The following is a 27697-nucleotide window of genomic DNA, read 5'->3' on the forward strand; positions in this document are numbered from 1 at the left end:
ACGGTCGTCGACGCGTTTGTCTCCCCGGCGTAGTTTCCTCGCATGCGCTATGAAAATTCTGTCGGCCGACCGACGAGTCTCGTGCACTCCGCCACTGCCACAGTGTTCTAGAAACACCGAAAAACTGCCCAAAATTCAATGTTTCAAGTTTAAGGGGCTATGCTAGTGCTACATAATAAGGCAATTTTCGGGAATTTGTTAAAGAAAAACTATTGAACTTATCAATTTGAATAATATATATATTTACTAAATAATATTTGTAAAGTATGCTATATTTTTATAAAGTAAAAACAATGTATTTTTTAAAAGTTACAGTTCGTTTGTGAGAGCGTCTTAACGAAATTTCCTTTCCATGGCGGTCATAGTATAGACTCTTGTGGTTGTGTGAAATAAAAAAACAAATATTTTCTTAATTTGTATGTGCGTGGTTATAGCCCGTACCAGAATAATTTAAAAAATTTGAGAAATACAAAAATAGCGCCTTCCCAAACAAAAGATTTCATTTATTTGCATAAAAATGGCTGGTTTTTTAACCCACAAATTTGTAATTTTTCATATATCGAAAAACTCGTGGTACGGGCTGGAATGACACATTTGATGAACAGATATGCCAAATTTGAACTAAATCGGTTAATTAGTTTTTAAGTTATCGTGGCCGCCGATTAAGAAAAAGTAGCTGCGAGAATAACGCGATCTAAGTTTCAAGTACTGTTTCAGAGCATAAAAAGAGAAATGTTTCATACTTACAGCTAATCACCTATCCCGGGTCATATGAAACACCTTCCTCTTCCTCAAAAAATTGTTGCAAATTGCAAAAAGGAAAAATCCGATTTTCTGAAACCGTCACACTAGCATAACCCCTTAATATTTTGAAAAACAGTTTTTTTTTATGAATGGACAACCCTCCGAAGCTTTAAAATCCACACATATGTCTCCTTTCGGATGATCCTGTGATTAGATATAACGTTGTAAAGACGAAATCATGAAATTTTTAGTGGAAATAATTGTTTCAATTACTCATTGTAGATCATCAGAATACGGGTTTTGTATTATACTGTTCTATGGAGTAAGCAATTATGTTTTAATTATGTAAAATACTGTATTTATAATAATATGAAACAGCACATTCATAGTATATGAAGGATTTGTGTATATTTTCTTCTGTTTCTCCATAAAAGTTACCTCCATATAAATGGTAGCATTTCTTAATCTTCTCTGTATAATATGAAAATGACTGACGAAAGAAAACGGCATTATAAGCGGCTTACTAAAAGCTTTTTCGTAACAAGCAACACTTATCTCAGCGCTTTCCGTTTCAACCATCTTAACTTTTCCATTCAATATTCAAATATTGATTCTGGCATAGCTTTATTATCCTTGTATTTTTCCAGTCTATATAAAAAGACCTCTTATCTTCCAATAACCTACTTATTCTATCGTATACATTTATTTCGTCGAATTCCTAATTACTCTACAGCAACACCGAAATCAACTTTGTACGCCAAACCATTTCATTCCAAAATGCCTGATGATCAGAACCAAAAACTCGTCAGCAATTTTAAATAATCAACAATTTTTCCATCTCTGGACATGACAGGCGTAAATAAATTCCTAATATAATCGACTAATTTGATTTGCCTCTCGAGTACAATTCAATTTAACAATCGGTGGCGCATCGGACCTTTGCACAGTCGAATATGATTAATCATCAGAATGCTTTAGTAAATATGACATATTACTCCGAAATTAAACGAATCACCGATGACTGAATCTAGTGAATAAAATAAAAAGACTTTTAATTTAACACCACTGTTTTCATTTTTGGGACAATTTAACGATGAGTTACATTTTTCTACTGTCCTTTGATAATAACAACATAAATATTTATACATTGACTGGAACACTCCATTACCGTCATTATTAGACTACCATTAATTACACAGTGGGTAAAAAAGGTATTCGCATACCTTTCAAAACAGAAAAACTTTTTTAAAATTGAATCAAATGACTTGAAATTTTTTGTGAACTTAGAAGGATTATTTGACTAAACAATCGGGATTTTTCGTTAATATCTCATTAACAAAGTCTCGGATAACATTTTTGCTAAAAAAAAAACTAGTTTCAAATCACTTCACGAGTCTTCCATTTCCTGGTCTGCCAACATTTTTGTTACACCCTGTATAGGACATTTCCTTAACACTAGAACTACCAACGATAAACGCATATCTTTTTCGATCGATCGATAAATATGGAAAACTTTTGAAAATTTACTAATTTGTAAATTAACTAATTTCTTTAATGTCATGTCGTAGTAAAAGTTACAAAAGATCTGAGAAAATGTATTGTTATAACATTTTAATCGTCGTTATAAGAATCTATTGACCAGTCATTTTGACTTGCTTGGCAGTTCTAGTGTTAATGTACGTTTAAATGATCGCGACAACTTCAAGCTTCTCCGTCGATCATCTTCCCCGATCCTTCATCTGGCGTCGCGGATGCTCGACGAAGATGAGACCCACGGAAAATAGGAGCCGCTCCCAGCCAATTAATCCATAGCAGAATTAATAATAGCGGCATTGAATTACCGAGTTAGATACACGATCATTTCGCGTAATTTAAGCGCGACACCGTCCTTAACGATACGGCTTCCCGACGCGACACACATTTCCGACGAGGAGAAAGAACGATGCTTCCTCAAGGAACGGGGTGGTATCCTTGTCTACTTCTTGTAATCTTGGGAATGGTGAAAAAAAAATGGTTTGTCGATCGAACGAAGAAATTGAAACGTTAAAAGTGAACTCACGTAATTACGGTATATTTGGGATGAATCACAAATAACTTCCGTTATGGACACTAAAGAAATTATTAAATGACCATTGAATTGCAATGATCGTGAGATTGGTTAAACCGAACGTCAATAATTAATTCTTTAACGGTGGGATATTGTTATGTGTACCTGCGCGCATCGTTACAATTAAACGATGACAACAAGTGAACAATATGAATTTAAATTCAATTATTTAAAAAAAGTAGTTTATTTAAAAAAAATATCGTCTTATTCGTCCAAAATTCATTAATATAACGAATATTATTAATACAAACTGAAAAAATTCGTAATTAAAGAAAATAGGAAGAATTGATACGTGTAAGAGGAATATATTTTTCAATTTATACGAAAATTTGAATTTTTCTAGCAAAGTGACGAGTATACTCGTCAAACATCCTTAAAGGGTTAAGTTTAGAGGTTGTGTGGAACGTTCGCGTTGATTGATATTAATTGTAAAATGTTTTGAACCGATATCAATATAAAAAAGAAAAGCAACGAACAAAGACTCCAGCTAATCGAAGCACGAGATTTGACAGTAAAGTTTCGAGATTAACTTTGACCCAGTCTTCTGCCTGCACGTAAAAGGTGAATGTTGTCAATCATTTCAGTCAGTATGCAAATTAGTTTGCGTGAAGACGTGCTTTAGCGTCGCGTTGCGTGACAACATTTGAACACAATTTACGGTGTTGTGACAGCAAACTTTCGAGAATAATTGTTTTCCCGTCAAAGTGGCCGCAACGTGAATATCTACAACAACCACCGTAAAAAATGAAACGTACATTTACGAAGTGACAATTAACTTTCGAGAATAATTTTTTTTCCGTCGAAGTGAAAACAATATAAACAGTTACACCATCCATCGTAGATAGAGAAACAAAATTTACGTGGTGTGACAATAAAATTTCGAGAATTTTCAAGTTTATTTAAATAAATATATATACTTACAGAGAGAGATATGTAAAAGTAAACACTGCAAATCAAATTCTTAGTTAAATAATATTAAATTAATATGGGCGACGGTACTGTTTTTTTAAAAAATCAGTGTTACACCTGTTGGACCTATTCTTGCACTAATCGAGGATTTACTGTACTCGCGAAGATCGCGGGAAATTGCAAGAAAATTCCATTTTCCAGAAAAATTAGCCTGGTTCGTTTTTTGAAACGCGTCGCGAGGACACTAAATTTTCTAGTCCTGCGTTCTACGATTCCCTTCTCGTCGGTGGGAAATGAGGCGCGAACGCGGGATTTGATTTGTGAAAAATACGGTGGGTGGGAAAGACGCCGGTAACCGTGATGAATAATGGAAGGATCCTCCTCCTTCATGAAAATACGATCCCGTGACCCTAACCGGGCACGGTTTTCCGGCCAAGAAATTCCCATAAAGCAATTTTTCCGAACGTGACCAACGGTTACCATTGAATTCCAACAGGATCGAGACTCGCGATCGATTTTTCTTTCGCTGCTTACTTCAACGCCTCGACCGTCGCCATAGTATTTCGACCTTTACAGACTTTTCCGTAGATCTATGAATTTTTTATATTGTCTACAAATCTTAAACCAAAATTTACGGATTTCTGATTTTTTCTGTTTTGTATGGAAAACTATCACCAGTCTTCTGGTTGTAACGACCGTTACTGACGTGTTTGTGTTCTTTTGTTTCGTTCAGATATTCATGGATTTTTAGGGTTAATAAATGCACAATGATTCTTCCTTTCATTAGTGTTTATTCGAGCGGATAATAAGAGCTGACATTTATATAACTGGATTTTAACTCATTCTGACCGTAGGATTCCATTCGGAATCATTAACTTAGCACCTGTAACTCGTATTATCTCTCGTACACTGTTCAATAAAATGACTACACCTTGTATTATGAATTTGGAACGAGTCAGCAATTTCGCAATTTGTAAATTTGTAAATTTGTAAATTTGTAAATTTTGAAATTTTCAACTCTTGGAACATCTAAATTTGGAAATTTTGAAACGTTGCAATTTTGCAATTTCGAAATTTTGAAAGTTTGCAATGTTGCAATTTAAACATTTTTGAATATTGAAATTAAAAGTTTTTTAAATGTTGAAATTTTGTAAATTAGCAATACTAACAATTTTAAAGGTTAACGACGAGACGATTAAAGGCTTGAATTCGATTCGAATGTGGTCACTTTGAGTAATTTCTATGAAAACAGGCGAACTGATATAACACAACAACGGCATCAACTCGAAAACAAAGTCAAATAGGCACAAAAGTTTGTACGAACATTTTTTCTTATTTTTGTGCGTTGAATTTAGTTATAACCCACGCTATAAGGAACACCCTATATGTTCCGACCGAAATATGGTCAACCACAACAGCTCGCAATTTCCAACTTTTCGTAACTATTTTGAAACTGAACGGGAAAGTTAAATTATAATGTACGTATATGTTCATTCAGAGAGGAAAAGCGATCGCGACGCCCAGTTGTTCGTAATTGCGTTGTTGCTTCAGGTTTTCCGATGTTGAGTTCGAAATATACGCGCGAAAAGAGAATATTTTATGTGCTCGGTGACATAATGTGATTAATTTTCAAACGTATGCATCTGTTCCGGATAATTACGCGTCCAATTGCCGGGTAGTTCATATTGATGCTCGTAGATTGGTATCAGCCAATACGTTTTACGGATAGTAATCTGGAAACGCGAACGAACGTATAAATTTATCGATGGTATATGTAATACGGCTCAGTGATGCGAAAATTAGATTCTCCTTCGGTTGAAATTAACGACCTACGCGAACAGCGTGGCACGAATGCGACAAGAAATAAATATAATGACTTATTTGCCAATTTATCACTGATGTTAAACGAAACGAATGAGTATAAAACAGAGTTGGGCACATTTTGTTTAAAATAATATAACAAATAATCATTCCGAATATAATGAGTTATTTCGAATACTTAGTTATTTTTATTTTACAAATATCATACGAAAATTAATTTTATTTTCTGTTTAACTCAATTATAGTATTTTTAAATAATTTTTTAGGTACTTCGCTCGAATAAAATAAATCATTTGATATATAAGAGAATTAATAATGCTGACAGGATAGGATTAGAGAGTATTTGGGAATTTATTCGAATAATAGGTATAAAATATAGTAGTTCTTATTGACTCACTCTGTATATTAAACTTGGTCAAAATTTGGTCTTCCAACGCAGCACACTCATTTACGCCATAAATCGCATAAAATTCACGGCCCAGTTATTCCATCAAAATTACCGTCATCTCGCAGAAAATGAAACGTTGCACGTTTTAAAACCTGAGATCTGAGCATGACAGTTTTTCGTCCACCAGACGTGTGTCCTTTGCGAATCAGCCACGGACAATTTCGAAACTAATTCCGTCCGAACGAACGTTGTGAAACGCGCAAATTAGTTTTTACTCGACGAATCCCCAGAGAATCCTTATATCATCCTTAACTTGATATTCCCACACGAAAAGAAACACCTCTGCGCCTCCGACGAGGTGAACCCTTCTGACGTTTTCTTGTCGCTTAAAGTTTTCAGCCCATTTAATCCTAACAAAAAAGACAAATTCACCTGCTCCAAGATGCAGGATAAATGAAACACGCGTGCAATGATACAATTCATTAGTATTAAATTTATTTGCAGTCATAAATATTGTTATTCCGTGCGAGGAGACAACCAGATGCATTATTTAACGGTCCTCGGGTTACATACACCACATTCTGTCAACGCGCTAAATTCGCAGCATGCAATATTAAATTATGTCACGGTAGAAATATTTACAATACCTATGTTTACGAATTCTGTTCTTGAACGCAGACGAACATTACGTTTGCTGTTTAATTGTCCTTTGGTACGGTGAATACGCATGGATTCGTGTGTTTTTCAGTATCCAAACTGATTGTCTTTGTAAAATAAATAGTAGAATAGGTATATATGATATAGCAAAATGTGCTGTTTTAAAGTACGTTTTGAAACACATTTGAATAAACAAATGACATATAGTGGATTTAAACGTTGATTACATAGCGAAGAGAGATATACGGGGTGAGTCAATAAGAATTACTATCTAAAATAACTCGTTACCTATTGATTGTGTCAGAAAACGTTTTAATGAACTTTGTAGTATTTTGGGGGATGCATCGGATGAATACAATTTGATTTCATTGTAAATATACGGTGATTGTGATCAGAGTTTGCAAGAAACTCAATTATGTTTCTATGCATCTAGTATATTTTTGGTTTATATTTATCTTGTAGTGGTTATGATTAAGCTTCACCAGGAAGGATTATCCTCGAAATATTTGATTACACAGTGTTATCAAGTTCTGAAGGAAGCTTGCACGAAGCTGAAAGGGCAACCGCAGCCGAGCGGCAAACCGTTCACCCCAGTATATACGTTTGTGTTGAACCCGAAATCGATCACGATGGGCCAGCTGTACGGCGAATACGATTTGAATACGCGCGAATGGTAAGTGGATATTAATCTGAGCAGAATCTCCAGAGACCGGTATTTTTAACATTAGAACTACCGATGATAACGTACAACGATTTCTATCAGATTGATAAACATGACAAATGTTTAAAAATATAGAAATTTATAAATCAACTAGTTTTTTTTCAGTTTCGTAGTGGAATAAAAGTTCTGAGAAAATACATTGCTATGACATTTTAATGATCGTTGTAAGAATGTACTAACCAGTCATTTTGACTGTTTTGGTAGTTCTAGTGTTAATAAATATCGTGTGCAGTATCTAGCTTTCACTTCTTCGTTCTCGATAAAACGAACTCACGTCAATTTAGAGTCTTATGCATACATTTTTCAAGAGGTTACACGCATGCTCAAACCTTGACATAGACTTCTGCTTATAAGTATTACGACACTTATCGAATACAGTAAAGTCGCGATAACTGCGTACTGGGTTATACACACCAGGTGTTCTAATACTTACGAGTAGACTGCAGATGTTTATGCATTTATAGCATTCCTTAACGTAGAAAATGTATTAAAATAAAAAATTTAATAAAGTTTAATATTATTTATGCGTTACTATTGTACTAATATAGAGAAGATTAGTAAAGAATTTCAGATTTCGTACCATTTTAATTTTCAAATATTCATATCTAAAATGGTGAATTTGCATAAATTCAATTTAAACAAAGTTCCTTTGTTTGCCAAATACGCCAGATCGAAGAATATATGTATTTTATATTCCCTTTTTTTAATTTGGTTTCAATCACGTACACACGCAGCGAGATAATTATTTTTCTAATGAAAACGGAAACGCGTGATCGCAATACGTTGAAAAGCAACCGTTAACCAGTATAAATGGCAATAGGTTTTACGTTTTCTGCCACTTGGCTCTTAACGGCAATTTTTGTAATCGAATATAACCCCAGTCTTTAAATTAAATCCTCCGGGTGTTTCGTGAACACAGACACACGGTCGCAAATAATCGTTTCCACTGAATGATGTAATCCTGGATACCAGAGTAATTTATTGTATTCTCGTGCACCCTAATTTGAATCTACGTAATAAATAAGGGGTAATAATGGTTGAAGTATAATCAAGTTAAATGAAGTTAAATAAAGTAAAGTAAAATGAAGTAAACCACTGTAAAGTAAAATAAAGTGAAATATAGTAAAATAATGTAAAATAAAGTAAAACAAAATAAAATAAAGTAAAACCAAGTAAAATAAAGTATAAGAGTAAAAAAAAATCTAAATAAAGAAATAACTAATAAGTGAAATAAAATTTTAAAGAAGCGTAAATATAATGTAAATCTAATAACAGTTAAAGGGTAATAAAGTTTCTTATACTTAACTGTTTAATAGGTACAATTGAATAAGAATTGACAATATTTGTTGAATAATAGTATTGTATTTTATTACACTGACTCCCGGATATCATTTTTCTTTTCGCAATTCCGTGTGTTCCTCATTTTATCAATAAAACTCACATGAAATGTTCTACACGTTTCAGGACTGATGGCATTTTCTCGACGCTGCTCAGGCACGGAATAGCTGCGGATGATATCAATAAACGTTGGTACATATTCGACGGGCCGGTGGACGCTCTATGGATCGAGAACATGAACACGGTGTTGGACGACAACAAGAAGCTCTGTTTGACGTCCGGGGAAATAATGAAAATTCTGCCCAGCATGACGATGATGTTCGAGGTGGCCGATCTGAGGGTCGCCTCGCCAGCCACGGTCTCGAGGTAACTTATAAAATTGTATTACGTACATGGCTCAAGTGCATCTAATAAATGCTATGAAAATATTGCCAGGGATACTTTGAATTTATAGATCAAAATAGCACGATGTAGTTATTCACAATTGGATACAGTGGACAAATAAGGTAAAGATACTGTTGGTTTTCTTATAGAAGGTACATTGAGCAAAACGACAAATATAGGGTGTACCAAAAAAAAAATCTAAATATCTCTGTTACGATTGAAGACAGGAGAAAATGTCAAAGAGGGAGGTTATATTTTTCAAAGTGGCAAATATGGCGATATTAGCGGATTTTCTATTTGACGTTGTCTTCAAGGTTACTTGAAGGTCATCGATCTTTTTTTAAATGTATTTTTAACTTCATAGAGTAGTAGTTAGGATATAGACATAGGATTACTACGACCTTGAATTGACCTTGACTCAAACCTTTAACAATACATACTGCCATTTAAAAAAACAATCTATAACCTTTGTATAACCTTGTGGATAATATTAAATCGAAGATCCATTTGTATCACTCCATACTAATCCCCTTGAAGAATTAAACTTTTTGACATTTTCTCCTATCTTCAATTCCAACAAACATATTTAGCTGTTCCGTTTTTCGTTATTCACCCTGTATATAACGATAAAAAAAGCACTTACAGAGTGCCAATTTTCCATTCACTGTTCACGGTTCCAATACACACAGATTCGTCAAGGGTTTAAAACCATTTCGAAGCTTCCGAACGATTAACGAGAAGATCGACTCGTCTAATTGTTTATTTCATTAGTAATTTATCATTTCTCGTGGAACAAAGTAAGGCGACGCCGATTGGGACAACATTAATAATCCCCGTCAATCCAGAAGAACGTTTGCCGGTCGCGCCGTATCCAAAGAACCGCCATTATTCGAAGTCAAAGCCAGGCGCGATACAAGAGTTCGAAGTTCGTACAATCGATTCGCGTGAAACCACGGCCAAGCGCCTGTGCCCTGTGCATCAATCACTATAAATAAAAAAAAAATATGAAACTCGACGAAGGGTTGTACGGTCGACATGAGCGTAGCCAGGGAGTGGGGGCACGCGCCCTTTCCCACCAGAGGGAAAAAAGTGGCCTTTGCCATACCCTAAAGAGGTAAAAATTTGATTTGCGTGTAAAAGTAAATATAAAATCCCCATTTAAAGTTATGTTATGAATAGACTGCGGATTTTATGCATTTATAGCCTATAGGGCTTTATGAAATACAACAAAAAACAAAATTTTCATCAGAACCAACAAGTTTTCTATTTTATTCTAAATCCAATAAGATACTTAAGAGAGAAAATAAATTTCTACAATTGCTCCTGTCTTTATAAATTACTTTAGAAACATTCATTTTGCATAAGCATCCGCAGTCTAATTATGAAATTTACCCTAAGATCAATTCCCCCCCCCCCCAAGAGGAGAAAAATATTACATTAACTAATATTTTGCGTGTAAAAATAAATCTGAAATTCATTTAGAATAGTATTATGAAATTTGTCTTAGGATCAGTTTTACCCCCCTCCAACAAATAGGATTTTCTGCCCCCACCCCTTTTGAGGAGAGAAATATTAGAGTAACTAATATTTTATATGTAAAACTAAATCTAAAATCCATTTAAGGTAATGTTATAAAATTTACCATAACATAAATTTTGCCCCCTCCCCTCTGAGTGATTATCTGGGTACGCCCCTGACGATCGAGGATGAGAAAGCACATCGAGTGTAATAAATGACTGCCACGGCGATAGGAAGGGAATATCCCCTAACTCGAAACTTTCGGGGGCACCTTTTGTCAGCTGGTTCTGGTGTTACCGAGAGACCCGCAGGAACGGGAATGCATAACAAATTCCGATAACCTTTTCGTCTACGGTTAGTTTCATTAATTCTCTGGGACAGCCAGTGTACAGCCAATCGATGTGTCCCGATCGGAAGTGACCAATACGGGCTAAGTAAATTGGGGAGAACCAATGAGAAAGGTTTCTCGAAACGTTCGAACCTTGGTGGACCAGTTATAGCGATGCTTTTAGAAGATTCAAAGAAACTTCAAATCGGTCGTTTGAATATTGTGAAAAAGGTCACCTTGATTTTTTATCCAAAAAAATTTTCCGAAATTCTGTTTTATAGCACATAGCCCATTCAGAACTGATCAACATATGTTTAAAACACTTTTTCCTCCGATCACCGTAAGTGCTTGAAAAATCGTGGTAGGTGTTAGGTGGGACACCCTGTGTATACATAAATTGTTGGCGAAAAAAAAAAGACTACCGTTTCTATGATAAAATATCAGCAATTTAAAAGTTGAGGTGGACTGGCTGCAGCCAGTCTTCCGTGAGCTAGAGGATGGATATACGTTTTTCCTGTATAAAAAATGGTATATTCTGCTCGTGTAATGTAGGATGTATGGCGCACTGACGGATTCTAATACAGCCACAGATGATAGAGCGGCCGTCATACATAACGGCGAGCCGAAGCTGAACAATAGATGCGTGGCGATATAATACCGTAGATAATATTAATTGTTCGCTACTTATCGTGATCCCCCAGATGCGGTATGGTGTACTTGGAACCGGAGGGACTCGGTCTCGATCCAATTATTAATTGCTGGCTGAAATCTCTACCCCGAGTAAGTGCTTTATAAATCGATCCCCGTTAATCTGAATCTTCCAAAACTCCGTTAAACGCCTCGTTCTAAGTCCCCCTCCCCCGACGATCCAAAACCCTCAATGGAGGATCTTGTACGATATTAGCGTAAAATAATAATAATAATAATAATAATAATAATAATAACAATAATAATATGATCCAAAAACCCAAATAAAGGATACCTAACCCAGACCTAACACGATCGATCGATGGGAATTTTATCTTCGATTACTTCGGTACCCGAAAATAATGTAATTTACTCGGAACATTGGTGGTTAGAGTAGACGAAGCCTTTTTAAAAGAACCCCGTTGAACGTCGATGGCGATCCATCGACCTCCATTTTCATCTATCGACCTCCCTTTTCGATCTTCCATCGAGAAAACACGATCGTCCCCCAGAACGAAACGAACCGAACGGTAATCATGTTTGCGTACAATTAAGGGGACACTGCACTTTGCATCCGATTGTTTGCAGCGTGTAATTTAATAAGGGAAACGTCTATTCTCTGGCACGAGGAACCCGCCCGATTTTTAATTTATTTACCTCGTTCCCCGTTCGCTGACGTAATTACGCGAAGGGATTATATTAAGGTTCCTTTGCTGGATTTCATTACTCAACCGTTGACAGAATGAACGGGGAAAGGGAGTCTATTTGTCGCGGGTCACAGCCATGGAAAAGGGATTTACACGTAGTGGGTCCAGAACCAAAGTTTAGGGGCTCGAATGATCAAAAAGAAATTTCTTTCTCTCAATTCTATTCGAGTATTTGTTGTATCTTTGTGTCAGAACGTTTTCAGTCGCTTATTGTAAAACAGAATTTTTATCCGTAAGGATTATATTAAATAAAATAAATATTATTTTAGCTGATATTGAGACGTTTTCAAAGCACTACTCTCGTATTTATTTTACGGAAGGCAATTTCGAAACGACAAAGTTGTCGTGCCGTCGGCATTAATTATTACCAGATGTATACTGAGAGGAGGTTTCTCGGTCCGACTTTGCGCAACAGTAACGCCGGCGGCACGGCAACTTTTCCGTTCAATATCTCGAAATTGCCTTGTGCAAAATACACACAAGAATAATGTTCTGAGAACGTCTCAATTTCAGCTACAATAATATGTAATCAAAAATGCAGGTTCCCATTTAAAAATGTTAATGTCATCTTCACAGGACATTTCAAGGTCACTGGAAGGTCAAACAGACAAGAGTATAGTATGTTACCCTCGATATCGTACAAAGTTTTTTCTGAAAATTTGTTCGTACCATTCGTATTTTTTAAGATATTCGAGTGTTCTCAGACAACCTGGAGACACTATATGTTACAGTGAATCCTCGATGAGTAAAGATGTAACGCTGACTTTTCAAAGAAGTTCATCACAATGATACAGTTTAGAATTCTCAAGCGAATGATATTTGTTTCAGCCGCATGTTATCATTAATTTATTAAATATTTAATATTCAGTGCCGTAGAGCTTTCGAACACTCATCGAGGATTTTCTGTATTCTTCTCATCGATCCCTTTTATATCATCAATCTCAGTTAAAAACGTAAAATTTCATAAAGACCTTAAGAACGCTATTAGCAAATAATGACGTCAGCGAAGGGACATCCCTAAAATTCATAAAAATTTGCGCGTTCATCGACTTCTGCATAAACATCATACGATCGTAATTAAGATTTCAAAGTAACTATATACAATTTTTATCAGACTATAATGTAAAATAGTTTTCGAACAAGAACCAAAAAAACGTGGTGGGATAGGGGGGCAAAATTTGGGCCTCTTATCCTATAATAAATTTCAATATTCTTGCTAGAGCTAAATAAACGCGTGAACTGTTAAATTTTGATTCTGGATCACTGTGTGACGTGAGCGAATATCCCATTTTACAGAATATGAGCAGCCACGTGGAGAAAATTGCCGAACTGACCGGTCACTATCTGCTTCCGGGACTGAAGTTTCTGCGCAAGGGGCTGCGCGAGATCGTAAGCACGGTCGATTGCGGAATGGTGCAGTCTTACATAAACATGATGAACTTCCGGATCGGTCCAATGGCTGGCCGCGAGGGAAAACCACCTCCGCAAGCCGCTTTTCAAGCCCTCATTCGTACGAATTTAATCAAATTCCTTTGACCAATCGTGTCGACCGCTGTGTGTCACTTTGACTGCCGAACCGACACGTGGGAAACTTTCGACGACGTCAAAGTAGCTTTTGTTGACCTTTAACTACCAGCACGATACGTTTCACAAAGAAAGGCACGGAAGTGTCCCCCTCCGATTTTGATGAAACTTCGTATATCTGTTAAGCAGTCAAAAATAAGGGATACGTATTTTTTTTATCGGCTGAGACGCGACTTTAAGAGGTGAAACCACCCCTCGAAGTTTCGACCCGAAAGTACTATCTCGAAAACCAGAGATACATGGAAACTTCTAATGGACGAGGATTGCGGTTTTTTTTATGTAGAATAATATGGTGCTAATAAATTGTCCAAAATATTATTTGTTTATAACAAAAAAATTTCGGATCGAAACTTCGAGGAGTGATAATAACTCAATTATTAATCACGATAAATAACTGTACTTGTAGGTATAGTACCACCGTTTTTCTAATGTTTGGATGTCATTTAACACTAGGTTTACGGGATGCGTCATTTTGACGCATTACGAATGCTTTCTAACCTCGAAATTCTCTATGTGGTATACCTATCTCTATAGCTATGCATTAATTTCAGAGATCATAAATTGTGTATTATATAAAATAAGTTGTTTTTTAAAGAAAATCTGCGGGTTCGTTGATGCGTGCCGTGGAGATACCTACACGATAAGTGCCCGTAAACCTAGTGTTAAAGAAAGTTCGTACTGCCGATCGTCAAGAAATGTTCCAATTATTGTCACTAAAATGATAAACTCAACTTCCACTGTGGTGGACAAATGCAGTTAGCGGGTTAAACTTTCACTTGAAATTATTCATGCAATCAAAATGCACTCGAAAAAATGTGTCTCTATAAATTCTTCGAAATACAATTTGAAATTTTCATACAGTATTTTCGAAGAGCTAAAATTGAAGAAAAAGCATTCTGAAAAAAATCGATTACTTTTAAAATTTCAGTGGTGTTCCCCGTTAAATTCGACATCGAGAACAGTAATTAATTCCTTGTTTTCAGCCGATTTGCTGTCGCCTTGGACCGCGTTCGCGGCGGTCTGGAGTCTGGGTGCATCCAGCGATTACAACAGTCGTCGTATGTTCAGCGAATGGATTCGAAACGTTCAGAAAACACGTCGCCACGCGACACCGTTCCCCGAAGATGGTTTGGTCTTCGATTACAGGTAATTGATTGAACCCTTGGCTCCATTGATTGAACGAACGCCCCGTGGCCCAATGATGTGTTCCACATTGTCCCTCTGTAGATTGCACGACGGCGGTTTCACCGATCTGATCGATGGCAACGAGCCAATTCCGCCCAGATGGTACAAATGGCTGGATGATATTCCATCGATCGTGATCACGCCCGAGACCAAGTACGCTGGTAAGTTAGACGCGCGTTGGAAAACGTTTCGACAATATTTTCGCCCCTATCGATCCGCAGTAAAACTACTGTAGGGTAAGTGACCCAATTACAACTGGCGTCTGTATCGTGACGGGTTAATTATATTTCTATGAATTAAAAACATTGTGTTCATACAACTTTGAAATAATTTTTTTTAATGAAGTTCATTTCCGCTTTTATTCGGGGGAATTAATACATTTTCAATTTAAACTCTTATTTATTATGTTTCGTATTCTAATGGTGAATCTAACAATTTGTTCGGCATTCTTCAAACAGTAAAGTAAAGATAAATAATATACTTTTATGGAATAAAATAAAAAGAAATATATATATATATATATATATATATATATATATATATATATGTATATTATACTTTTAATAACACACTCCATAATAGGAGCAAAAAACTTTTCTTTTCGTTCGTTCTGTATTTCACTAATTTTCAATTATTCAATAACAAATTTCTTTTTGGAAATTCCAGAAATATGAGACTTACTAAAGAGCTCTAAAAAAAAAAACAATTATCAATCAGTTATTATTATTTCTTAACAAAAACAAGCTCATCGGGCCACTCCGTAATTGGGTCACTTACCCTTGGTAGTTAGCCGAAGCGTCAGCTATTTTTGGGGTGACGTTCGAGCTGTCAGTCGATTGAAAAATTGCGCTTTAAACGTTTCTGGGCATAAATTGGTATGTCCTTTCGTGTCCTTCGACTGTCATACTGGGTCATTCCACGTCAAGGGGATCACTTTTGTACACGATGTTTGGGATTCTGCTACAATTGAAATGTGTTAGACTTCGTGTGAAAATAGCAGGAGGTTAAATTATTATTTTTCTGGTTTCGAAAATTGTTATTAAAACGTACAGACCGTCAAAGTTGGCATTTTCACCGATTTTTACGAAAACTGCCATCACAACGGAATTTTGATTCTTCTTTCACGTTGATCGTAAAGTATTCTTCTTTGTAACTGATTTCTTGTTTTATACGTAAAGTTATTTTTGCAAGGCAGAAATATTAAAACTATTTTTGTTACAAATTTGACCCCTAGGTCGCAAGTTTGAAAATTCGAAAAAAATATGTCCGTTTTCTGGTAAATTGAAAGTTACACCCTGTATAATGTAAAAAAAAACGAAATTTCTTTTATTGTTTTTTTTGTGTCTTAAAATTTGGCAGTGACACGTTTTGGGACACCATGTATAAAAATTGAGACTTTTTTTTTATCAAAAATTACCTTAAGATTCAATTTTTTCTGTCGATTCGAGGTGTTTGCAATGAACGAAATAACTTGTGACAGATTCTGTGATTATTTCTGTTAGATATCGAAGTGCCAACGATGGATACCGTGAGAAGCGCGACGTTGATCGGTTACTTGTTGATCAACGACTCGAACGTTCTCTGCATCGGTCCCACCGGGAGTGGAAAAACTCTGACCATCTCTGGCAAACTGTCGCGAAACATGCCGAAAAGATTCATTTGCGACTTCATCACGTTCTCCGCTCGGACCACCACGAATCAGACTCAGGTACGCCGTGAAATTTTCCATTGATAATTATTATAATTGCCCCAATCGGATAAGGAAAAGTATTAACCTCTTGAGGGATACCGATGAGCTTATTTTTGTTAAAAAATAATAAAAATTTATTAATTTAATTCCATTAAATATTCACTAGGAAATTCCCCAATAAAAGGGACATCCTACCAACTGATTGTTGTTAATATTTATAAATGTATATTAATTAAATACAGCCGAAGAGTACAACAAAATATTCATTCTGGTCTTAATAAATTCATCCCTGAAAAGGTTAAGTTTGTCCAGCGAACATAACTCTTCCTTCTTTTCCGAACTGTAATAAAGGATCGAGTTCCTTAAATCTTCCAGCTCGTCGTTGTAACTTGTTACCTTTTTGCGTAAAAAAGGCGCGCTTTTCCGAGCGTTAATAATAACAAGGTCTTTATTACATCACGGATGTACTTCATTATATCTGAGATTAATTATATCGAAGAAACAGTACCAATAATACGGAACAGATAATGAAAGAAGAGAATGCCGTAATCGAAAACAAAAAAACGAAAAGTGAGACGGCATTGTTGAAGTACAATACCGTGAAAAAGTTTGAAGCATCCTTCAGTTTTTTCAAAATTCATTTTGCAAAGAGTATTTATGATAAGATTACAAACCTAATGCTGATTTGCACTTAATACCGGAACTACCAGCATTGAATGTATGCCAAGTTAAATTATGTAATATATTAATATTTAATATTTAATATTTAATATTTAATATATTATACAAATAATTTTTCTGGTCAAATGTTAATCGATTTTCTTGTACATTTCTATGTGAAAACTATATACCCAAATATAAAATACAGATAAATTGACATTTTTATTTTTACGGTTGGTTCAATTTCCGGTATGTCTCCTTGTGAGTATTCAGGCGTCATCCCCACCACTGGGTGAGTCCCCCGTGGACCCAGTTAAGCGCCCAATAGTGGAGATGACGTCTCAACACTCATCGATGGTTGATTGTAATAAAAAAATATCACTTGGAAAATTCCCATTACTTACACATCCACCCAATATTTTCTTTCGTTTCATAGTACATAATCGTTTTAATAATAATTCTTATTATTATCGTGTCGATCTTAAAAAGGATCTGATCGACGAAAAGCTGGGCAAGAGGCGGAAAGATGTCTACGGACCGCCATTATTAAGGAAACAGATCTTCTTCGTCGACGACCTGAACATGCCAGCTCTCGACACGTACGGGGCCCAGCCACCGATCGAATTACTTCGACAGTTCATGGATTTTCAAGGTGGGTGCATACTTTTCGCTAAATAAATTATGTCGTTTTTGTTGTTCCATAGTAGATGTTTGACCTCGGGCACGATCTGACGTTAGAATGTCGACGTTTCATCAGCGTTTATAGAGACGAATGGTTCTCTTGTTAAAGAACAGTCTTGGGTCGGATGAACTGATAGACCATCATTCGTACAGTCAAATATCGATCGATTAAACTTTGTCATCGTACCATCATGCAATCTGTACATTCACGTCAGGTTTGGTTATAGTATGCCTGGTAGAAATACACGACCGAAATTCTGACAACAACAATGATACTCTGGGATCACGAAAACAATGATTACGTCAGCGCTATCAAATTGATAATACTGATGATCAGTATCACTGACTGTGTGCGGTTCAGATTAACTCTAGAACTACCAACATTGAGTCTAACGGAAATTAACCCATTAACAGCATGTTGTATAAACGCAATATTAAACTTTCATTTTTTTTCAATTAGGGTAAATGGAATATTTTGCTTCATATCTGTCACAATTGTGTTTCTAGATCTTGATGAAGACAAAAAATTTTCTTTGGCAATAAAAAGTTTACATTTTTCCAATTTTTCACATGAAAACCTATACGTTATCAAAAAGTATATATATTAAATAATATAATTTTCTAATGCTAAATACGTTTCAACATTATTATCATTTAAAATATGATTTCAATAATTACAAAATCTCTTAACTGTTCGTTTATTGGTGCGTTTACTATACTAGCGAAACAAAGTTTAGATCGAACAGCTAGCTTCGTGGTCCACCCTGTATAATATGAATCGGGAAGGATTAAAGGCAACGGACATCGATTTTTTCAGGGTGGTACGACAGGAAAGAGATCGGATCGTTTCGTCGGATCGAGGACGTGAATTTCGTCGGAGCGATGGGACCACCTGGCGGCGGTCGGAATCCAGTAACTGCCAGACTATTGCGACATTTCCATTTCATCGCGTTCCCGGAAATGGAGGACGACGCCAAGGTAATTCTTGAGCCATTCCTTCGGGCAACCAACCACCCCTCACAGCCTTTTCCACGCAAAGGAAGTCGTTAGCTGACTGTGAAAAGACAGGAAGCAATTATCCCGCTGGGTTGTCGGAATTTTCTGACGTGTTTATTTCATTGTTTTCTTCTTCCATTACTCGCTTTTCTATATCAATTACATAAAAAAACTCGGTGTTTATTGTGCTCCTATTATCGACCCACATTTTCAGCTCGATTTTTCCAATTTATTCGCTCGAGTTATACAGACATCTGGATTTCAAAATGGCGGCGGTAACACTTCGATATTTTCGAAAGCAAAAAAATCGTTAAATAGTCGAATATTCGCGAAAATGTCGGCTGTTTTTGAAATTGGGATAATTCTGATAGGTTTTGCAGTGAATTTCACCTGTTACATTTTCTTGTTATTGAAACTGTTCTCTGTTTCCGTGGGTTTTATAAAGAAGTCGTTCGTATTAGGTCTATAAAGCTGCGTCTACACTATATAGCATAACACGGTGTATAGTACAGTTATAAAACTCGGGAAAACAGGAAGAGAAATTTTATATAACATTCTTTGTGTTAGAGTAATGTCTCGATATCATTACGTCGGATTTATAATAATAAACCCTCAAAAAACTCGAGACTTCGAGGTCTGCTTTCACACAAAACGGCATTACGTATTTTAAAGTATGAAAAATCATTCAGACTATGTTACTCCCCTCGCCTAATTCGCGTCACGGTCGAAACGTAGCAAATGAGAAATGGCTAAACCACGGCGGGTCCTCGGGCAGGTTTTAATAAAGTCTCAATCCGTTTTAAAAATAAATCCCCAGAAACGTGTCCCATAAACGGGACATCGCCGGCTAATGGGGCTAAAAAAGACGAAGACATGGGGGAACGGAATATAATTTATCTTCGTCTCATCGACCGTGTCAGAGTTTTCACGCTCGGCGACCACCGTACAGGTTCCCCTCAGAAACTTTGACCCTTCACCCCACATCTCCCCCACCACCGCTTCTAAAACTGTCTTGCGCCGCAAGGGGCCGTTCCTGGTGGAACCCCCGGTTCGCCACCGATCATGTTTACACCATTGAATTCTATACAGGGTGTAACAGAAGTGTTGTACAGACTCCTCACGATTATTGTCCCGAACTCGGGATCGCGCCAAGACAATAATCTTAAAGGAAAAAATGTTTCAAACTCTCATAAATTCATTTTTTGCGGAGGGGCAGCAATGTATGCGCTTGATATGTTCCACGCCCCTCAGTGGTGGGGATAACACCTGGACAATAATCGTGTAGAACAAGCCAGACAATAATCGAGAAGACTCTGTAGGTCCTTGAAATGGGTCACTCGTGAGATGATTTGGAATAAGTTTTTTCTTTAGCAAACATTGTTATCCGAGGATTTGTTAACGAGATTTCCAATTAAAGCTCGACTGACAGACTCGCGGTCTGATTGGCTGGGGGTTTTCGTTGATATGTCATTAATGTAATGTAATTTTCAAAGGCCACTTTTTTCCTTCTGGGGGAAGGGAGGTAAGTGCCCGTTCCTGTCTCCTCAATACGCCCATGGATAATAAAACGAGAAAGTATTCTTCCGGCCTGGGCCGTAGGGCATAAACTTTACTGGTTTTTTTACGATCCCCCCGAAATCTCGAATCGCGCCATTCGTGGCCGAGGGAAATTCACTTTTGCCCACACTATCGCCGGATGGCTCGCTTTAATTCCGGGTGTACCTTTAATTTACGGGTTTACGTCGAAGGAACGAAACTTTTTTGTTTCTTTAGGGAATACGATCTTCGCTGGTAATCTTGCTACCGGTTTTTACTTTTTTATTTCGGTCGGGCTGGGGTATTAATTTTGGGGAACTGTATCGATTAATTTTATTGATAAACCTTGATGTATGCAGCGAAAAACAATTGGAAGCATCGCACAATTAGGTTATGTGCGCGTTTGTTTTCTTAAGCTACGTCTGCAGGTAACGAACGGACGCAAACTGAATGCTCAGTCGATAAATCGAAGAAAAACCGTTCGTGCTTGGTCGGTAAGTGTATACACAGCTTTGGATATTCATTTGACGTATGAATTGGCATTCGTGTCAATTAAAAGTGCGTATCCACTTGTTGCGTATCGTTTATATACGCGACAAATGGATACGCACCTTAACACGTCGATCAATACGGATCTTGATGGACCCGAAACGTGTATTAAAGGAGGCAATATAACTCTGTAGTAACCAATTTGTGATACGGTCGTTCTCATTTGAATTTATTGTACGTAGTCCACACCTTGAGAAGTTATTCTAGCTCCACCTAAAACGGAAACGTACACTCCCGTCCATAAGTCGCCGGACATTTAAGGCCGCTGAGGGTGGAATAAGCAAGGAGTAAAGTTAAAAATGTTACTTAAATTATAAAATAAACTAATTCTTATTAATTTTCCACGTTGCAGATAATGTAAATTATATTCAACGTTGTGAACAATTTTAAATATCTGTTCAACTAGTGCGTTCATATTATTCAGGAATATTCATTCAAATGAATCGTAGCAATTTAACAGTGAATTTTTGAAAATAATTCTCCCTTAATTCCACGCAATCTAGAATCACTTCCACGAGGTTCTTCGTTAATTTTTAAACGTTATAAGATTATAAGTTAGGAAAGACAGTGATTCGGGGACATAGTTATTTATTGATATTAAAAAAAAATGTTTAAAGTATTAAATATTAATTATTAAATATTAAACAGCGAAAGGTGTTTTTGAAGTTATGTTCAAAAATCACTGCCTTCCCTAAAAATAGAATATACAGTCGATCAAAATTGCTTCAAAATATTTTCCGTTTCAATTTCGATGACTTTTGGACGGGAGTGTATCTTAACCTGCCACGAGTGACCGTGCCCCAGAAGCTGATCAAAGGAGAAGGTGATTATTTCTCTGTCTCTCATTGCCATCGGCTTAAGCTCGCGGCAGGATTAAAGGAAAGAAGCTGTCATTTCTCGCACAGCTCATCGGGCATGAAACGAAAGACCCAGGGCAAGTTCCAAGCGGACGGAGGTCTCTTGCTCACTTTCCGTTCATCCGGTTTTATTCCATCGGAGTCGTCGATCCACGCCCACACGGAATAATTACCGCTCGTGAATGAGACTGTGCCAATGTTTGTCGTCCCTACCTCTCCCTCTGTGCTCGGTGCAATTAGGTCTCGTAAATCGTGGCCTGAGCTCGCCATAATTTATCTTAATCGCCCGCGTGCGCGGCCAATAATGAGCGGCCGTAAACTATCCCTATGCGTCCTGGGACACCCTCGCCGTTCCTCCCTCAGAGGGTTTAAAACCGATCGGGCAAGGTCACTCCTGTTTGGAAAATTTCTGTCTTATACGAACCGTGTGGGACACTTCCAACGATTCCATACTTGACAGATTCAAATTGCAGTAACTCCTCGATGAGTGTTCTATGGCTCTTTGACAGTGACAAGGAGAGGTAAAAACAGTATTCCTAGAAGACGGTACCCCTACAACGCGGTACCCCTTTTACCTGATGTTCCTAGAAGACGATATTCCTAGAAGACGGTATTCCTAGAAGACGGTCCCCCTAGAACATGTTTCCCCTAGAACACGGTTATAGACTTGTGCAGAATATCATACTTCTATTAGCTTCTGGCCACCTAATCCTGTTTTTTATATGTAACAAAATAGATACTTATAAGGTCACATTGGAAAACGCAGTGACTCACAGCATGGTTAAATTTTTGCAGGATTTTTAAAGGATTTCTTTTTTGTCATTCAATGTTTTTTGCCTTTTTTTGTAAAAGAACACAAACACTGACCTTAAATTTATCGAATCTTACAAGTACGTGGTTGATATTATTGACCTACGCTACTGAATTGTCAATGAATCGACGTGAAGGCGCCAAGGAGATACGTTTCTCCTATAATCAGACACGCTTCGAAGGTAACATCGTTAGAATTTTCATTTCCTCGCATCTCTTCGTCAAGTATTTCGAATCGTTTTTTTATGCTTACAACACTAGAACTACCAACGATAAACTTTCTTCTAATTCTATCGGATCGATAAATGCGATAAACTTTTTGAAAACATACTAATTTATAAATTAACTAATTCCATCACTTTCGTATTGCAATAAAAGTTGTACAAAATCTGAGAAAATGGATTGTTAGACCATTTCAATCATCGTTATAAGAGTGTACTAAAACCAGTCGTTTGGACTGCTTCAGTAGTCCTAGTGTTAACGTCGATCGATACAATTCACATTATCTTCCAGAGAAACATCTTCGGCACGATTTTGTACTCGTGGCTCTCCCGTACAGAGAAGTTCGGTGATACGCTGGACGCGTTCATAGAAACCACCCTCAAAGTATTCGCCACGATATGCAAGGAATTGCTACCAACCCCCCACAAGTCCCATTACACTTTCAATTTACGAGATCTCAGCAAGGTGTTCCAAGGGATGTTGATGATGAATCCAGTGAAAATTAAGGTTTCTACCAACAAATTTTGGAATTTCTTCCCTCCATATAACACCTTATTTCTTCATCTACAATGAAAATTTTCATAATAAATATAACAAAATTGTTATACAGAGCTATTATACTACTACTATACAAACAACTGAACTACTATTATACCGAACTATTATTCTACTACCATAAAGAAGAACTATTATACTACCACTATACAGAATTACTATACCAATACCATACAGAACTATTATACTACCATACAGATCTATTAATACGACTGCTATAAAGAACTATGATACTACCATTACACAGAACTACTATGCTGTTACCATACAGAAATATAATACTACTACTATACAGAACTATGATACTAGTACTATACAGATCTACTGTACTATTACTATATAGAACTATGATACTATTACTACTACTACTATTACTACTACAATACAGAACTGTTATGCTACTACCATACACAACTAGTATACTACTCCCATACAGAACTATTATGCTACTACTATACAGAAATATTATACCACTGCTATGCAAAATGATTATACCCCTATTTCCAGACTCGCGAGAAACTATTGTTACTCTGGTACCACGAGAATCTACGAGTGTTCAGCGATCGTCTAGTAAACGATACCGATCGAGAGTGGTTCGATGATCTCCTGCGAAGCATCATGGGAACAAACTTCGAATGCGACGCAGGAACAGTGATCGGTGACGGGGTACTATTCTACGGTGACTTTTGTGGAACGAGCAGAGAGTACGAGAGAATCATCAACACGAAGAAAGCACGTATCCGTTTTCCCTTCCCCTATTGCAAACGTCCTACGCAACCGATACTATTTCGAGTGTACAGTTATTTATAGGGAGAAACTGTTTCGAAGAATTTATTTCTATTTTTGGGAACCGTGCAAGAAATGTCCGTTTCTAGTTCAACCAAGATAAAAATATAATCCACCGACGGGAACATTTCATATGTGACACAGGAATTACCTTTTTCTTTTTCTCCTTCGTTTTTATCGTATTCGCTTCCTCTGTGTAGATGGAGCGCGTGCTGGATGATTTTTTGGAGGATTACAACGCGTCAACCACGTCCCCCATGAAACTGGTGCTCTTCCAGGACGCCATAGATCATATCTGCAGGATCAATCGTATCCTCAGGCAGCCACGCGGGAACGCCCTTCTTCTGGGAATGGGAGGATCAGGTGATGCAGAGAAAAAAAAACGGCCCGTATTAGTCGCCCGTCGGGCTTCTTCTCGCGGCCACCCTTCTAATGCTTCGGGGGGTGGATTTTCTAGCTTGGAAGTTATTATTTTGATAAACGGAACGATAATATGTGGTGCCAGTAATAATAGCGTCTGTCGAGAATGATTGGTTGTACCTTGTGAGATTACCGTTTCTAATGGTCGAATCATCAGTATCAGTTTTATCCGGATGTAAGATCAGGATTAATAGCGTTCAACCCCTACAAGAAAGATTTATCCTGTTTTAATCGATACGTAGAATGTAATGAAAAATAGTACTATACTCATTAACTCTTTAAATGTTGTTAATTCTATTTAGAAAACGTGCACTTGTGTGCTTAATTGTTTTTAAGCTTATGACGAGTATACTCGACAGAAGCAGAGTAAATGCAACTTGCTGTTAAATTGAAATAAATTCGAATAGAACGACCGACTTCGAAATTCGCTGAAAAATAGAAAATAATTTCTATTAAATAATTTATATTTTTATTATTTATACAGAAATGCAACAAAGGTTAAGAAAACTTATTTTCCCTTACTAAATAGCATATTATTGCAACCTTTTCAAAGGTGGTACAGAATTAAAAATATGGTTGTTATATCAGAATTACGTAAGTCCGTATAAACGTAATTATGGACTGTTTAAGAGAAGAAAACTTTCAATTCTACGCCGCCTACAAAAAAGTTGCAATATATTTAATATGCTAATTTAGTAAGGGAAAATAGGTTTTCTTAACCGTTGTTTCATGTCTGTGTAAATAATAAAAATAAACATTAATTTCTATTTTCTCGCACATTTCGAAGTCAGTCCACATTTTTTTTTTAACTTTTGTCATCGAACGGTCAGGGTGGACTAACCCTTTAATTTTGCAACGAAAAATCGTCTCTGTTCTTCAGGTCGACAGAGTTTAACAAGGCTGAGCAGTCACATACAAGACTACTCGTGCTTTCAAATCGAGCTGAGTGGCGCGTACACGAACAACGATTGGCGCGACGACATCAAGATGTCGATGATGAAGGCTGGGATGCAGAACACGCTGATAGTCTTCTTATTCTCGGACACGCAGGTACGCACGAATAGAGCATATACATCCTCTACATCCAGTTTCTCGTCGATTGCATTCCCTTCCGTGAAACTGGGCCACGCAGAATAATCCCCACTGCTCAATTTCATTTATCCCCGTCGAGTGAATTTCTCTTACAAAACTGGCAGTCTGTGGCTTACTCTGTCGCGGTGCTTTACAGTTTCTCTTTTTTTCACTTAACGGATTCTTATCCAGAACGAAATTTCAATTTACATTCTGGTACCACGATAGTTTTTCTTTTTTGCTAATAATAATCACTGGACTGCGGATTTTATCCATTTACCGAATACACAATTAACTAAAACTCAGTAAATTTTTAATAAAGTCCGCCGAGATTATTATTTTTTAACTATTTCAACTGCTGTTTATTGTAGCTTAACCTGCACATTGGAGTGGGTAACCGTAGACGGTGTAAAACTGATATTGTTAAGGGCTCTGTAAAAAGAGGAACAAAGGGTAAATTAAAGATTCACGGAAGGGGAGAAAAAAATCTTGGATATCAAAGCAGAATACAGGAGGGGGTGGCCTAGGACGGTAGATTTACCCAGAAAATTTTTTAATGAAACTCTGAGAGTAGCCTGGAATATCGAGAAGATTGAAGCTGGGGGAATTGAAACTTCACGGAGCAATATCGGAGCTCTTAAACTTATCCTGAATATAGATACTGGCAAAGAGAAACAAACAATTTGATAAATATTAATTTCTCGGATGCGTTGCACAATTTCTGTATCTTCAGAAACTCTGCATTTCCACGTCCTTTCATCCTAGAATAAATTTACCTTCTCCAAAAAAATTACGCTGTTTCATCTTTCTAATACAGCACGACTTCTTCACATATCGTTGGACTAGTTTTGAAGTGTTCTTAACACATTAAGGACCGCTCACGAGTTTTCTCGTGCTGTACAAGTTTGCCACAAAAACGTGCGGTCCCAGGCGTATGTCTTACAGATTTCTCTGCGGTCCTTAATGTGTTAAGACGCACGTAGATTAACGACATTTTTTATGAAAAATGAAGTTAGAACAATTAAGATACTCGTGGAACGATATTAACAAAAAAATCCGTAGTGGTGACGACATTCGAGAATTTCTGTCTTTCCATCGAAGCAGAAGGTATATCGCGCACGACTTGATCCGTATGAAAACGTCAGAGACGACGACGACGTCAGAAAGTTTAAATGGCTCTCTCGGTTCAACAACCTCGAAAAGGGAGACGTCGACCTTACGTAAGCGATTTTTTTTCCTGTTGCAGATAAAGGATGAGCGTATGCTGGAGGATTTAAACAGCATTTTAAATAACGGCGACGTGCCGAATATATACCACGTGGACGAGATGGAGAGGATATACCACTCGATGCGTGGATTGGTGCAAGAAGCCGGACTCCAGATTAATAGGAGCAATCTTTTCTCCGCCTACGTCAAAACGGTTCGGAACAATTTGCATCTCGTCATCACAATGAGGTAACGAACACCCTCCTCCACACAGAAAGTTGTAAAATATCAGAAAAAATTCATTGTTGTAGCGTTTTACGTAGGTTTGGATCGTGGGAAGTTTGTGGGAATTTTTGGGTCGTTTCAAACATACCCATCTTTATTTTAATGAAATCCTTCCGCCACTATTTTTTACATTAAAAATTTAATTAACAATTTTCAATACCTTTGTGTATGTTATGTTATTCCATCAGAGTCTTTATTTTATGTTTATTATGTTAGTCCTTCACTTATTTCATTTATTGATTTCGTTACCTTCATTCGATTTCTTGACGATTAGCAGTACGAAACTTCTTTAAAT

The 27697-nt window shown here is 36.9% G+C and overlaps 1 protein-coding gene across 1 annotated transcript in view; it reads left to right on the forward strand.

Moving 5' to 3' along the window:
* LOC107192530 (dynein heavy chain 1, axonemal-like) overlaps nt 1-27697 on the forward strand; it is a 155937-nt gene that overhangs the window by 94238 nt on the left and 34002 nt on the right. Inside the window, exons 25-38 of the mRNA XM_015581850.1 lie at nt 7145-7299; nt 8812-9051; nt 11617-11701; nt 13606-13819; nt 14877-15039; nt 15121-15239; nt 16581-16786; nt 17918-18080; nt 18927-19087; nt 23371-23586; nt 24142-24366; nt 24621-24783; nt 25721-25890; nt 27158-27366. Of these exons, the coding sequence (XP_015437336.1) occupies nt 7145-7299; nt 8812-9051; nt 11617-11701; nt 13606-13819; nt 14877-15039; nt 15121-15239; nt 16581-16786; nt 17918-18080; nt 18927-19087; nt 23371-23586; nt 24142-24366; nt 24621-24783; nt 25721-25890; nt 27158-27366 (2489 nt within the window). The remainder of the gene's footprint in view (nt 1-7144; nt 7300-8811; nt 9052-11616; nt 11702-13605; nt 13820-14876; nt 15040-15120; nt 15240-16580; nt 16787-17917; nt 18081-18926; nt 19088-23370; nt 23587-24141; nt 24367-24620; nt 24784-25720; nt 25891-27157; nt 27367-27697) is intronic.

The sequence above is a fragment of the Dufourea novaeangliae genome, unplaced genomic scaffold (genome assembly GCF_001272555.1).
Source record: "Dufourea novaeangliae isolate 0120121106 unplaced genomic scaffold, ASM127255v1 scaffold1, whole genome shotgun sequence".
Classification (NCBI taxonomy): domain Eukaryota; kingdom Metazoa; phylum Arthropoda; class Insecta; order Hymenoptera; family Halictidae; genus Dufourea; species Dufourea novaeangliae.